Source organism: Rhagoletis zephyria, unplaced genomic scaffold, assembly GCF_001687245.7.
Source record: "Rhagoletis zephyria isolate East Lansing unplaced genomic scaffold, Rhagoletis_zephyria_1.1 Rzeph_scaffold_00772, whole genome shotgun sequence".
NCBI classification, from domain to species: domain Eukaryota; kingdom Metazoa; phylum Arthropoda; class Insecta; order Diptera; family Tephritidae; genus Rhagoletis; species Rhagoletis zephyria.
In genome coordinates this window covers 166,420-182,072 of record NW_016157856.1, presented here as the reverse complement: position 1 = coordinate 182,072, position 15,653 = coordinate 166,420, and the positions used below count along the sequence as shown (strand labels likewise).

Sequence of the window (15,653 nt, the reverse complement as noted above, 5' to 3'; positions counted from 1 at the left end):
ATGCAGCGCATAGTTTCTTCGACCAGCTTAGTACAAGACTCCCTGTTGTGGATCTCTCCCGTTGTGGGTGAAATGCCTTGGGAATCTGCTAGGAGTGACGTATCGAACTTGCGAACATCGACCCTAGACGGGTTCTATCCTGGTTTCCTGCGAGGGATACTACGTGTTTGCCCTCGCGTGATGTCAGTGACTTGGAAGGTGATGTAGTTGTGGAGCTGTTATTATTATTATTATTATTGTTATTATTATTATTATTATTATTATTATTATTATTATTATTATTATTATTATTATTATTATTATTATTATTATTAATTACTATGTATCTAAATCTTCTATTCCCATTTGTCTGTAAGAAAACATTTTTCTGTAGACCAAATAAATAAATAAATAAATAAATATCGATATACGTATGTATGTAAGTTCAACAAAAATCTACCAAAATTAGAAAAAACTTACCTTTTTACCAAAGTGGCAACCCTGCCCGCAAACATAGTTGACCGCGAAAAAAAGTTTACGCGTCCTTCTTCGCCGTAAAATATTTTAACGCGTCTTTCTTCGCCGTCAACTGTGTTAAGAGACTTTCTTCGCTGAAGTTTTTATTGTGCGCCGTTTATCGCGGTCAATTTTTGAGGCCGCGCCTTTATTCGTGTCTAGTGACGAAACAGTGTACTTTTTGTTTTGTATAAAGTAAAGTTATATCAAAAAATTTTGTTTTACAATTTCTTTTGAAACCTGCGTTTTACCTGTATCATTTTCTCTGTGTACGAGCTATATATTCCATAAGTTTCGTATTCATTTCGCAGCCTTAATATTGCGAATTATACAAATTACGCAAATCAAGCAAATGTTTATTTTATAAAGAGTGAGCTGGTAGAGTCGGCTAGTATCGGTATTTCGTCTATGATACGCACACCTAATTCCTGAGTAACATAAGCTGCTTACTCTAAACAGTCAAAACGCTAGAGTCGATTAAAATTCACAAGGTAAAAACCAGGTTTTTTTTTAATACACTGCCATTATTCGGAGGTATCCACTTATTGCATTAAAACTGTCATCTTTTCCCTTCAAAATGCCGCCTGAAGTGGGTACGTATCTTAAAAAGGAAACATTTTAGAGCTAAATTTGTGAAAGCGTACAAATTTCGATTTTTAAAACTTTTGATTCGGACAGGCGGAAACGGGCGTTTTTAAAAATTTAATTTTGCGTAAATTCTCTTCTTTGGCACACAAAAGAAGAAGCCTTCAAAGTTTTTGCAAAATCTAAAATGGGTCCGCGACGATTTTTTGTATTTTCAGACGTTTTCATATGGAATGACTCTAACAATGCCAAACACTAACATATCTGTAAGCGCCAATATATCATTATTATTTTTTATTCTTAGAATGGACTATAGTTGTAAGTGGAAGTAAATGTTAATATGCCAATAAATTGCACATGTTGATTTAAATAGATAATTAAATAATGTTTACTCTTTTTTCAGTAAATCGGAAAGATATGGGTTAGTTTTACGGTGATGATTGTCAACAGAATTGCCCGCAGAAACCATAAACCGAATTACCGCATCCCTAAAAGACGCAATTCATGCATACGAGGTATGGCTTTATCACCAAAGAAGAAAAAAACATTCAAACCATCTTCGTGCTCCTTTTCAATCTTTGTGCAAAACAAAACAACGGCGTCTCAAATATGGGCACTTAGTGTACTAATCGGCATCATATGCCCATTACACATTGTTCATTGTGTAGATCCAAAGTTTGATCCTTCAACACGTATGCGGCTCGTTTTGGTGCCGGCGGATGCGCAAGTTGGCTCTGTAATATATCGATTACGTGGCACAGACGAGGAGTTTGACTATCCACTGGCGTTTGAACTTATAGACGATGCAGCATCGTCTACCGTTAGAATTGAATCCCTTCCGTGTACAAAATATAATTCCGTTTGCCAAGCAAATGTAGTGTTACAACAACGTTTGGAACCGGGACGCTACTACGACTTCCAGGTATCAGTTAAGGACACCAAGGGTGGTACGGCCAGCCAGTTGTGTTCGATTACTGCTACCAATATTACAACACCACACGATCTCATATTCCCACATAAACCGGGTATTATAATGATTCCAGAGGTAAGGCTAATAGTAGTATTAGTAATTTGATTTATTTCTAGTAGTAATAGTAATTTAATTTATTTTCTTCTTCTTTGATTACAAAACGCTTTGAAAAATTCAAAAAATTAAAATAAATAAAAGATCATAGAATATAACAATAGTTGTGTTTGTTTACTCATTTCCAGTAAAATCAAGTAAAAGTTTTTACGAATTCACGATTTTATTATTATTATTACCAGCCAATGCCCACTTACTTCGCGGCGCTTATTTAATTAGAACTTTTGCTTTGGCCAATGCCAAAGGGTTTAAAAGCAAAAATAGTCTGCAAAGTCAAAATTTTTGGTTTAAGTTGAAACCACCAAAGCGCAGTATCCTCCTCACACATTGGCCAATAATAGTAACTCTGTGATACCATATGGAATACCAATCCCTTTCGGTGTCATGAGCTTTACCGATGGTCTTATTTCCACCTGTGAGATCTCTGCCAAGCATGCGTAATCTTTTTCTAATCTAATCTTTCAACTACAACATTGGTGCGATGCGTATGTTATTATAAGGAAACTCAAGAGCACAGAAGTGCGTTTTCTGTTATAGGAGGGCCAAGAATCCTCGCTGTCCCACAGGTGAAAAGTTTTCCGGTACATTGGCTAAATGAGTCGTGTAACCTCTTGAATATCTTTCAGTTGAAGCAATTGATATTCCTACGGTGATCCTTCCTTGTTAATTCGCCACTTTTACAATCCGTGGTAATATTTATGAACTGATTTCTAGGCAGATGCCAGATAGGATGGTCGCGCATGAGGGCGTCAGACAAACTTAACCCCATCCTTCATTTAGACATCTGAAAACTAAATTCGTATAATTTAAACATAGGGCCAAAGCAGACCAACCGCACGGGGTTTCTATACATTTCGGCTGCAGCGCCATCCATTGGGACCATTTTCTGCAAAACCATTAATTATAATAATAATAATAGATTGGCGCTTACACATATGTTTCTTTCTATGATCTTTCAACTACAACATTGGTGCGATGCGTATGCCAATAAAAGTTATTATAAGGAAACTCAAGAGCACAGAAGTGCGTTTTCTGTTATAGGAGGGCCAAGAATCCTCGCTGTCCCACAGGTGAAAAGTTTTCCGGTACATTGGCTAAATGAGTCGTGTAACCTCTTGAATATCTTTCAGTTGAAGCAATTGATATTCCTACGGTGATCCTTCCTTGTTAATTCGCCACTTTTACAATCCGTGGTAATATTTATGAACTGATTTCTAGGCAGATGCCAGATAGGATGGTCGCGCATGAGGGCGTCAGACAAACTTAACCCCATCCTTCATTTAGACATCTGAAAACTAAATTCGTATAATTTAAACATAGGGCCAAAGCAGACCAACCGCATGGAGTTTCTATACATTTCGGCTGCAGCGCCATCCATTGGGACCATTTTCTGCAAAACCATTAATTATAATAATAATAATAGATTGGCGCTTACACATATGTTTCTTTCTATGATCTTTCAACTACAACATTGGTGCGATGCGTATGCCAATAAAAGTTATTATAAGGAAACTCAAGAGCACAGAAGTGCGTTTTCTGTTATAGGAGGGCCAAGAATCCTCGCTGTCCCATAGGATGAAAAGTTTTCCGGTACATTGGCTGAATGAGTCGTGTGATCTCTTGAATATCTTTCAATTGAAGCAATGATATTCCTACGGTGATCTTTCCTTGTTAATTCGCCATTTTTACAATCCGTGGTAATATTTATGAACTGATGTCTAGTTAGATGCCATATAGCATGATCGTGCATGAAGGCGTCAGACAAACTTAACCCCATCCTTCATTTAGACATCTGAAAACTAAATTCGTATAACCTAAACATAGGGCCAAAGCAGACCAACCGCACGGGGTTTCTATACATTTCGGCTGCAGCGCCATCCATTGGGACCATTATCTGCAAAACCATTAATAATAATAATAGATTGGCGCTTACACATATGTTAGTGTTTGGCCGAGCTTCTCCTCCGATTTGAGTCGTGCGCCTTGATGTTGTCATATAAGCTGTTTTATAAGAAGCTGTTTTTCATGGCAGAAATGCACTCGGAGGTTTGCCATTGCCTCCCGAGGGACGACCGCTGTTGAGAAAAAACTTTTTTTCTATATTTTTTGCGAAGTTTCTTTGACCAGGGTTTGAACCCAGGTGCTGAAAAACCATTGCTTACGATAAAATGAATACGTGTTATGAATTTCAACCTCGACTCCAGCGGCACTTATCGGGTCAATTTTTATCAAAAGCATTCTTCATCATACAGGTACATAGTTCACATTTAAAATTTGAACGAAATCGGTTAATTGTTCGATTTTTATAAATAACTCTACTCCAGCACCACTTAGCGAGTTTTCTAGCAGCATGTAATAGGGCCATATACATATGTAAGACAATCTGCGACAATCTAACGGAACTCTAGTCAGTGGTTTTTGAACAATGAAACGAAACTCGGAAAATCAAAAGCTCCATTCTTTGTGCAAAATTTAAAAAAATTTCTTCAAAATGTTCACATAAATTTTACCTTTTACTAAAAACTNCAGATGCCAGATAGGATGGTCGCGCATGAGGGCGTCAGACAAACTTAACCCCATCCTTCATTTAGACATCTGAAAACTAAATTCGTATAATTTAAACATAGGGCCAAAGCAGACCAACCGCACGGGGTTTCTATACATTTCGGCTGCAGCGCCATCCATTGGGACCATTATCTGCAAAACCATTAATAATAATAATAGATTGGCGCTTACACATATGTTAGTGTTTGGCCGAGCTTCTCCTCCGATTTGAGTCGTGCGCCTTGATGTTGTCATATAAGCTGTTTTATAAGAAGCTGTTTTTCATGGCAGAAATGCACTCGGAGGTTTGCCATTGCCTCCCGAGGGACGACCGCTGTTGAGAAAAAACTTTTTTTCTATATTTTTTGCGAAGTTTCTTTGACCAGGGTTTGAACCCAGGTGCTGAAAAACCATTGCTTACGATAAAATGAATACGTGTTATGAATTTCAACCTCGACTCCAGCGGCACTTATCGGGTCAATTTTTATCAAAAGCATTCTTCATCATACAGGTACATAGTTCACATTTAAAATTTGAACGAAATCGGTTAATTGTTCGATTTTTATAAATAACTCTACTCCAGCACCACTTAGCGAGTTTTCTAGCAGCATGTAATAGGGCCATATACATATGTAAGACAATCTGCGACAATCTAACGGAACTCTAGTCAGTGGTTTTTGAACAATGAAACGAAACTCGGAAAATCAAAAGCTCCATTCTTTGTGCAAAATTTAAAAAAATTTCTTCAAAATGTTCACATAAATTTTACCTTTTACTAAAAACTAAAAACAAAGTTACAATAGATCAATGGGATTTAGAAATCTAGGAGAAAATCGTTCCCAATCGAATGATACTTGCGCGTTTACGTAAATGCATATCGATGCAACCTTTCCAATAACTACCACTTTTCGCCATTGGTACGGTATTGTTAACATATGCNGCAACCCTTCCAATAACTACCACTTTTCGCCATTGGTACGGTATTGTTAACATATGCAGCTGTGTCGAATTTCAGGACGTTAGCGTAAGCAGTTGCAAATATAAGCTATATAATGCAATGCAATTGCAATATGTGCATCAGTACTAAGTAGGGTTGCCAGATTTTGAAACGGAGAAAGGAGTACATTTATATTTTCGGTAGAAAAAAAGCAGTACAAGACTTAAAAAAGGAGTACATTTTTTTAATTTTTTGTGCAATTTATTGTTACAAATTACCATTAATTAGGTACAAATAAACAAAGATATTTTAGAAATCTTTTTAAAAGCAACAATAAATGTTAAAAATAAATAACTAAATGGACTGGCTTTCCAATAAGGGCGGTCGTTAAAGAGATGTTGATCAAAGGGAGAGTGGGCGTGGCACCCAATTGTGATATTTGGCGATTTTTCTAGGGACCCCTTCGCTCACCACCTCTTCAATGACCGCTCTATAGGAAATTTTCCCTAACTAAATCCTACAAAAGAATACCAAACTTTTTCTGAATATATGGCCAGTTTTTGAATTTAAGCCTTATAATTAATTAAATATTTTTCTGATTTTTATACCCGAGCGCTCTGCACCTACCTTGCTACGACCATGCCTGCACCTTTTCACTATTACACTTAACTTTGCTTACTAAGTAGTGTTTGCCACAATATGAATGGCAAAGTACAGGGCGTAAGATAATAACTGTCGCACAGGTTTTTTGAAAAATAAAAGGGTCCTTTATAGATGTTGCGAAAAGGAGTATTTTTTTGTTAACTTTGTAAATACTTTACATTAATTTTATTAATTAGTTTTAAAATTTTAATCCTTATTTGCATTTGCCAGCTTTGGGAGATAAGTTCACGCGGCACTCACGTCTTTTATAGGTGTACTTTTTCTTAGACTTTGTATAAAAAAAAGGAGAAAAAAAAAAATGTATAGGGTTGGTCGTATGAATGCCCTCCTAGTCACCGGTTCGGAGTCTTTTCGATTGCTGAGAAGGAGGCCTTATGTTGGACAAAAGACGGAGTATAAAGGACTCAAATGAGGGAAATTAGCCTATATTTACAGAAGATATGTAATAAAGTAACCGATGAAGACTTGCGTGCCGCTTGCGTTTTTCTCCCAAACCCGCTGGTAAACCCAAATGAAGGTCAAAATTTAAAAACGAATTAATAAAATTTTCGCAAAATCTATAAAGGTCCCTTTTATTAAAAACAAAAAAAACTGTGCGACAGTTATTATTTTACACCCTGTATATGATAAAATATTAATAGCTGGAAAAAGTAGAACAAAAGAAGTACAAAACTAATAAAGGAGTACATTTCCATATATTTTTTTTGGGAGTACAAGGGAGTACATTGCAATAAAAAGGACTACGTGTACTCCCAAAAGCAGTACGTCTGGCAACCCTAGTGCAAAGCTTCAGTTCCGCAGCGTAATTAGTTTTAGAGATATATTGGGGTTTTACGTTTTAGTCTGTATAAGAATTTTAGGAATATCCCGAGCTACATACCTGGTAAATTTTTGGTCGGAATATTATTTTCAAGGTGCTGGCTTAATTTCCAAATATGAACCAAATCGGGGCAGCCGTTTAGTAGTTTAGTGAAATACATTGTACAGAGAACTGTATGGAATTGTAAAGCGTGACGTCTTAGATTTCTTAATTTTTTGGCAGCAATAAAAATTTTGATTTCTTTAAGCGAAAAACCTTCCACACAGAAGTTCCAACAAAGTGCGATTGGTTATGCTTGAACACACTTAATTGAATGTCAAAAAATTAAGTTTGTGGTTATATCCAGGCGAAATTTCGAGAGCAGTCTTTGCTAGCTAACGATATGTTAAAAATACTGTGTAACTGTGCGGAAGCAAAATAACTTCGTTCGTGAAAACTGATTAATGTTGCTATTAAAAGTTGGCATCAAATGCTTAAAATTTTGCCTTTCGAGTCTTAAGGCTTTTCTCTGCATTTTGAGCAAATAAGAGTGCGAAGAGTGATCAAATATAGAAATATCATCGTAAATAAGTAACAAAAAAAAAAATACTATATAATACTGAGACTCAAAATTATTATGGCACCCAAAACACGTACTCATAAAAGGCAAAATCACAAAGAGCTAATGCAAAGTGAAACCAGTGATGAAGAAGCGGAAAGCTCAAATCTAACAACTATATTTGACAAAATGCAAAAGCAATTCAAAACGCAAGAAAAAGCAATCAACAAAATACATGACTCTCAAAAATACATTAGTGATAGCTTTGAGGAACTGAGAAACGAAATAACGAGACTGACAGAGGAAAACAAGAAAATAAAAAAGGAGCTTTCGTAGCTTAAAGCTCAAAACTCAAATATCAAATCGAACATGTCAAAAATCCATCGCGAAGTGACAGTGCTAAAANAGCTGGTACATACGCCCCACCAACTCTTCGCCACCGGCTTTGAACAGCTCAACCGGTATACCGTTCCTGTCTGCCAGCATCTCAAGCTCTTCGCACTCACGCCTTTCTGCCTCTCTTTTCTTTCTCTTGAAAAGGCGTCTCTCTTCCCTCCTTTTCTCCCGGTAACGCTCAATTGTCGCGCGTGTCGCCATTGGCTGATAGCTTTGTATGCTGCGTATTTTTCTGCAGCAGCCGCGTGGCACTCTTCGTCGTATCAGTTGTTTCTGCGCGGTTTGTAGTAACCAACAACCTCTTCCGCAGCGGTGCGAAGGGATTGGGATATATACAAATGTGTATCCGGTTGAATACCATCCACCCCAGCAATGGTTGTGCGCTGGGTTTGGGACCCGCCACGTAAAAAATATTGCCAATGAAAAGACCAAAAAAGCCTCGGATTTGTATAAGCTGTGTTTATTAAAACTGTCCTTCGGACGTTGACTCCTTCATAAACGCCTTCGAAAGGGAAGTTTTAAGGTACAAAACCTCAATTATTATGGGTGACTGCAATATTAACCTGCTGAATATTAACAATGATTATACTAATTACACTGTACAGCACTAGGCTGGGTATTGGACCCAACCAACTTTTTTAAGAGATTGAGTCATAAGTGAAAAGGTAATTTCTCCGTTTTTCGAAGTTAGCCTCCGAAATCTTGATATGGGCCTTCGAAATTCGAATTTGGACCTTTGGTAAAAAATTATTTTTAATTATTGCATGTAAAAAGCAAAAATACAGACGTAGTCCGCATTTTGCTCTTATTTATATGGTATATAACTTTTTCAGCGAAAACCTATATTACAGGTGTTATAACGGGTCAAAGTTCAAATCTTCGAATAATTAAAAACTTAATATTTCAGAAACTTTTGAACTGATTTTTAAAAGATTCATATCGTTGTAAAGGTGATTTAACCCCCTTTCTTGTAATATGAAAATTTGTATACTCCGTATATAAAAATTTGAGAAAAAGCACATTTAAAGGAAAAAATAACCTTTTTTGTAAAAAAAAAATATTTTAAACAAAAAAAATACTAACCGATTTTAAAAAAAACCATATCGCTGTAAAGGTGACTAAACCCCCTTTCTTCCGAAGTGCATATTTATACACTTCGTGAATAAAAATTTGACAAAAACACTTAAAAGAAAAAATAACTTTTTTTATCGAAAAATATTAAAAAAAAAAATACTCACCAATTTTTAAAATATTGGCATCGTTGTTAAGTCAGTTAAACCCTTTTTCTTCTAATACTTGCACACTTCCCACATAAAAATTTTAGAAAAAAACACTTAAAAAGGAAAAAATACCAATTTTTTCTTATAAAAAAAAAAATACAAAAAAATTACTAATTAGTAGTACAATTAAATACCGTATTTAAATAAAATAAATAATTAATAACGTATTAAGCTGATCTACGAATTTCCGTCATCCCTTGTCAAGTTTGGTTTGCAGACAAACCGGTTTCGTCATTGTGCCATCTTCAGTGTCATTTTTCGTTCTGTCTGGTTCGAGTTTTTGTCCTTAATTTATGTTCATTTATCTTAGGTAATGTGATTTTCGTCGATGATTAATTATTAGAAATGCCATGGTGTCCTTTTTTATTTCAGAAGCAGGTAATAGGTTGGTAGGTTCGCTGTCTCGATATTAACATCCGTTATGTTGTCTCTGTATAGTTTTTGCCTGTAGGTAGGTAAAAGTCGGTGATTTTTGTCCTGGTGGTACTTTGTGGTGTGTTCGGAGAGTCCATGCCTGTTGTTTTGTTGTCATTTTTCTTTTTCTCGTAAATTAATTTTAAGGGTTCGAATATAACATCCGATGCGGTATTTGTTTGTTCGTTTATTATTTTCCCGTCGAAGGTTTTTAGTTTGTATATTTCCATATTTTCTAGTACGTTTAGTCGTTGGCCTTTATGTTGTACATGCAGTAGTTTCGCTGACTTTCTTATTTGCGTTGGTGAACATTTGTTGTTAAACATGTGGTTAGCAAAATTTGACTCTGGTATTGCACTCGGTTTCTGTGTCTTTTTGTTATAGTCTCTTATATGNAAAAGCCAAAAGAGCGCTTTTTACAATGGATCTTCTCGATTTGTGGTGTTCCGTAGTATCCGTCCTACGTTGTTACGAGACAGCGAACCTACTAACCTATTACCTGCTTCTGAAATAAAAAAGGACACCATGGCATTTCTAATAATTAATCATCGACGAAAATCACATTACCTAAGATAAATGAACATAAATTAAGGACAAAAACTCGAACCAGACAGAACGAAAAATGACACTGAAGATGGCACAATGCCGAAACCGGTTTGTCTGCAAACCAAACTTGACAAGGGATAACGGAAATTCGTTCCAAAATAAATCATCTTACCACCCTGTCGGAAAAATCAAGCAACACCAACACACAATGTTTTAAGCATTAAATCGTTCTTGTTTACCTACAGGCCTGTTAAAAATAAAGCAAAAGTATATGTAACAGAAGTCTAAGACATATAAAAATATAAAAACACCATGGCTTTTGATTTTTTTACATAACTGGTTATATATAAAAATTAAACATAATTTTCTGTTTTATTTAAATAAAGTATTCAATTGTATTTCTAATTAGAAATTTTTTAGTTTAAAATATTTTTATAAGAAAAAATTGGTATTTTTTCCTCTTAAGTGTTTTTTCTAAAATTTTTATATACGAAGTATACAAATATGCATATTAGAAGAAAGGGGATTTAATCGCCTTTGCAACAGTACCAATGGTTTAAAATCGGTTTGTATTTTTTTTTGTCACAAATATTTTTTTTATAAGAAGTTATTTTTTCCTTTAAATGTGGTTTTTCTTAAATTTTTTAATACGAAGTATACAAATATGCATATCAAAAGAAAGGAGTTGAATTGCCTTTACAAATCGGTTAGTATTTTTTTTAACATTTTGTTTTATAAAAAAAGGTTCTTTTTTCTTAAAATATTTTTTTTTTTTAATTTTTATGCAAGAAGTATACAAATATGCATATCAGAAGAAAGGGGATTTAATTCAGGTTTACAACGATGCCAATTTTTTAAAAATCGGCTAGTAATTTTTTTTGTTTCAATTAAATTTTTTTTTATAAAAAAAGGTATTTTTTCATTTAAATTGTGTTTTTTTATATAATTTTTGTATTCGAAGTATACAAGTATGCATATTCGAAGAAATCACTTTTACAACGATGTAAATTTTTTAAAAATCCTTTCAAAGTTGTTTGAAATATAAGGAATTTTGTCAAANTTAGTAATTTTTTTTGTTTCAATTAAATTTTTTCTTATAAAAAAAGGTATTTTTTCATTTAAATTGTGTTTTTTTTATAATTTTTGTATTCGAAGTATACAAGTATGCATATTCGAAGAAATCACTTTTACAACGATGTAAATTTTTAAAAATCCTTTCAAAGTTGTTTGAAATATAAGGAATTTTGTCAAATAATCCCTTTTAATGCCGGCTTGAGGTCAGGGTGTTAATGGTATTAAAACACATTCAAATACATTATTTCCCAATATATTTCAATCTCCTCCGGAGATCGCCTTCAGGGGCTACAACAATTACACAAGTTTTTTATTAACATACAAGAAAAAGCTAACACATCAAAACCATACATAAATACATACATACATTAATTAAATTTTAGCTCCACGACGTCCGTCTCGTTTGTTGTGCAGTTTATAACTAATATTACAAGTGTCAAGCAGGTGCCTGTATATATGGGCGCAGTTTTCTGTGTCCGTTTTGTAGTTTAGTCTCTTGTTTGGTGGTGTGTTAATTATGTGGAGCATTTCTAACAGACATTCTGTTGAGAATTCGCCCACACACCCTAATACTAATTAGCTTTGCGGTATTTAAGCGCAATTCTCTTTGTGAACATATTCTTTGTACATAAGCAGGTTTGTCTATACATCTGTACATATGCACTCATTTCCATACATAAGCTTTTCTATGTACATACTTACATACATACTTATGCGCACAGTTTGTTAAACAGTTATGAATTTGTACTAAATTGGAATTACAGAAAATAAAGTCATTCTTTTTGAAACGTCATTGCGATCACGCGTTTTTATTAAGTTCTGCGTTAACACATTCTAAGCGAAAAAGATAAACAACTAACGCGTACAAAGACAAAATTAAGCCAAAGAATGCAGAAGGAGGGCGTCACAGTGTTCTTCGAGAGCGAACAACACCTTACAATCACACGAACAAGACATTGGAGAAACACGCAAGAATCAAAGTTTGAGCAATTGAGAAGTGAACGAAACATAAATGTGATACAAAAACACAACAACAACAATCATTGGTTGGTGAATAAAACAAACAAGGAATTCCCGCCGGATGTTGAAGCGCTGCTCGGTAAAGGTCCAAAGTTCGCTCTACCAATATCTAAAAGTACATTTCGCCTCTTCAAATGTATAGCGGATGGAGAAAAATTAGTACAGAGCGGAAAAAACAAAGAGAAGCAGGAATCTGCGAGAACAAAATTATCATTACTTANCTCCCGCCGGATGTTGAAGCGCTGTTCGGTAAAGGTCCAAAGTTCGCTCTACCAATATCTAAAAGTACATTTCCCCTCTTCAAATGTATAGCGGATGGAGAAAAATTAGTACAGAGCGGAAAAAACAAAGAGAAGCAGGAATCTGCGAGAACAAAATTATCATTACTTATAAAAGATACTTTAACAAGGCATAAAGGGAATAAAACAGATCTGGCTATAAATGATACAGCGGAGCGGACAAAAAAATTTCTTAGCTAAAACAAAGACATAATTATTTTGAATGCAGACAAGGGTAATGTAACGGTTGCAATGGAGAAAAAAGACTAGAAGTCGAGAATGGACAATTTATTGGGGGATTTAAAAACTTATAGAATCCTACGTCAAGATCCGACGCAACGTTTACAAACTAAAAATTAGGTCTTATAAATAAGAAAGAAAAATACAAGATGACCACACACACAGCTCTCCTGCCTCGCATCTATGGTTTGCCAAAAGTCTATAAAGACAACATGGCCTTAAGGCCTATTTGTTCAATGATCAATTCCCCGTCCTACAATTTATGTAAATACTTGACTAATATTTTAAAAAACCTGACAGCAGAATCCATATTTAATGTAAAGAGTGCAATAGAATTTAAAGACAAGGTTAATGACTCCTATATATGTGATGATGAACGTCTTGTTTCGTTTGATGTGGTGTCACTATTTCCAAGTATACCAACGGATTTGGCTATACAGACTATACAGACAAAGTGGAATGACATTAAGGAACACACGGATATACCAAAAAAACTTTTTATGAAAATACTGACCTTTTGTATCTCATAAAACAGATATTTTAGGTATGAAGAAACAATTTATACACAATTAAAAGGACTTCCGATGGGATCTCCAGTATCAACGATAGTAGCCAACATTATTATGGAAGAAATTTTGACCAAAGTGACAAACACGAGATTACTTAGTGAATACGTAGATGATGTGTTTGCCATAGTTAAGGAGGACGAACTGGAAAAAACAATGGATACACTAAACTCATATCATAAGGACATCAAATTTACGATGGAGTTAGAAGCAGACAACAAATTACCTTTTCTGGATTCTTTGGTATGCAAATTGATAACAAAATAAAACTTCACTGGTATCAGAAGCACACATCTTCAGGACGCATGATAAATTTTAAATCGAAACACCCGAGAACATGGTAGTAAATACGGCAAAAAACTTTATCGATAGAGTATAAAACACAAGTGACGTGGTGTTTCACACGGAAAACAAAAAATGGATAATAAACATACTAAAAAGCAATGATTTCCCAACTGGACTGATACACAAGACGATAAAAACACATAAATCAAGTAATAATACGAAAAGTGGAGAAAAACAGCAATACCGTACAAATCGGTTGTTTACATACAAGGTTTCTCAGAAAGATTAAAAGCTTCAGACATATATGACAAAGAAAATATTAGAATAGCACACAAACCCGCCTATACAACTGGCATGTTTTTTAGAAATATGAAGAGCAAAGAGACAAGTATGGACAGAAACAATATTATATACAGGATTCCATGTGCTGGTGATGAAAATAACAAATGTGAGAAAGAGTATGTAGGAACAAAGAACAAACTTAGAACAAGAATATTAGGACACCGATCGGATATAAAATGTAGCGCCTCCATTAACATACAAAAAACTGCCCTAGCGGCCCACTGTGCAGAGAGCGGACGCAATCCCGATTTTGAAGCTTTGAGCATATTACAGCAAGAACAACATAAACGCACCAATAATAAACGTTTCACATCAGGGATGATAAATGAGTTTTTTAGTTTTGTACCAAATGGCCAAAAAAGTGTACTAAATAAGCCGAGAAAGTACCAACATTTAGAAGACCATACATACATAGTTACATATACATATGTTTTTATATTTTCTGTTTAAAAATCATGATATAAAACATGGCGTGTTGAAGGTGGAAAACATAAGTACAAATCAATTCTTTGAAAAGGCCACCAAAACGCCAAGGTAATCCACAAAAGCATAAAAGTTATACTATTATCTAAGTGCTAGTAATCCAAAAATTTTTAAATCAATCAATCAAAAAAATCGTTGCATTTAACGGAATGAAAGTTTTACAAAAATATTTCCTTTTATAGAAATAAACAAGTTAATAGCAGTGCTCTCGTACCTAAAATCTTGAAAGTGGGGGAAATCGAGAGCGCAAAAATCACTGAAATCTGCCACTTTCTCTGGAAAAATTTTACCTGCGAAAACTTACAAGTAAAAAAGTATGTTCACCACAAACATGTGTTCGTGAATAAACAAAAGGAAGGAAGAAAAGGTCAGTTTAGTTAATTTACTATTAATCTATAATTTTCTATTTTCCATGCTGCTGTATAAAATTTTTCAATTGTACCATATTTTTCCCAGAAATATACCAAAATAGATAATAATGCTGAAAGGTTCTGGCCGAATTTGTCAGTTGATCGTTAAAACGAAAATGGGATAATTTGAACGGCACATTTATAGCTATATCTACTTAATTTTTGTGAAACAAGGAAGGGTGCTTGGAGGAGATTCTTTTATTTTTGAACGCGTCATAATGGGGTATCAAAAATATTTGTTAAAAAAAAAACTTATTCATTCCGAGATAATTAATTTATATGTTAAAAACATTGGGGACAATGCACCAAGCGGATAATAAATTACCAAATGAACCACCTATTGCAACTGTGAAAGTTATCAGCTGTTTCGAAGATTGCAAGTTTTTGCAAAATTTCCAAACTGCTAAGCATTTTTGCTGCTGGATGATTTTGTGTGGAGAATACAAAAGTACTCCACCCAAATTTACCTATCAGAAAGTCAGAATGGCGTAAGTTCCACGTTTTTACTGGTTTTGCGTTCAATAACTTTTTCTCATATTTTAGTCTTCCCCTCAATTTTACTCGCTATGATTATTGCTATATGCTAGTTATATTGCTATTGCTACATGCTAGTCTTACTGTAAAATTTTATGAATAGACCTATTAGGACAGCA

At 34.6% G+C, this 15,653-nt stretch overlaps 1 protein-coding gene across 1 annotated transcript in view; it reads left to right on the top strand.

Annotated features, from left to right (window-relative positions):
• The first annotated feature begins 1,486 nt into the window (after positions 1–1,486).
• LOC108361474 (cadherin-86C-like) overlaps positions 1,487–15,653 on the top strand; it is a 171,457-nt gene continuing 157,290 nt past the window's right edge. Inside the window, exon 1 of the mRNA XM_017614092.1 lies at positions 1,487–2,125. Coding sequence (XP_017469581.1) covers positions 1,517–2,125 — 609 coding nt within the window. The 5' untranslated portion in view covers positions 1,487–1,516. The remainder of the gene's footprint in view (positions 2,126–15,653) is intronic.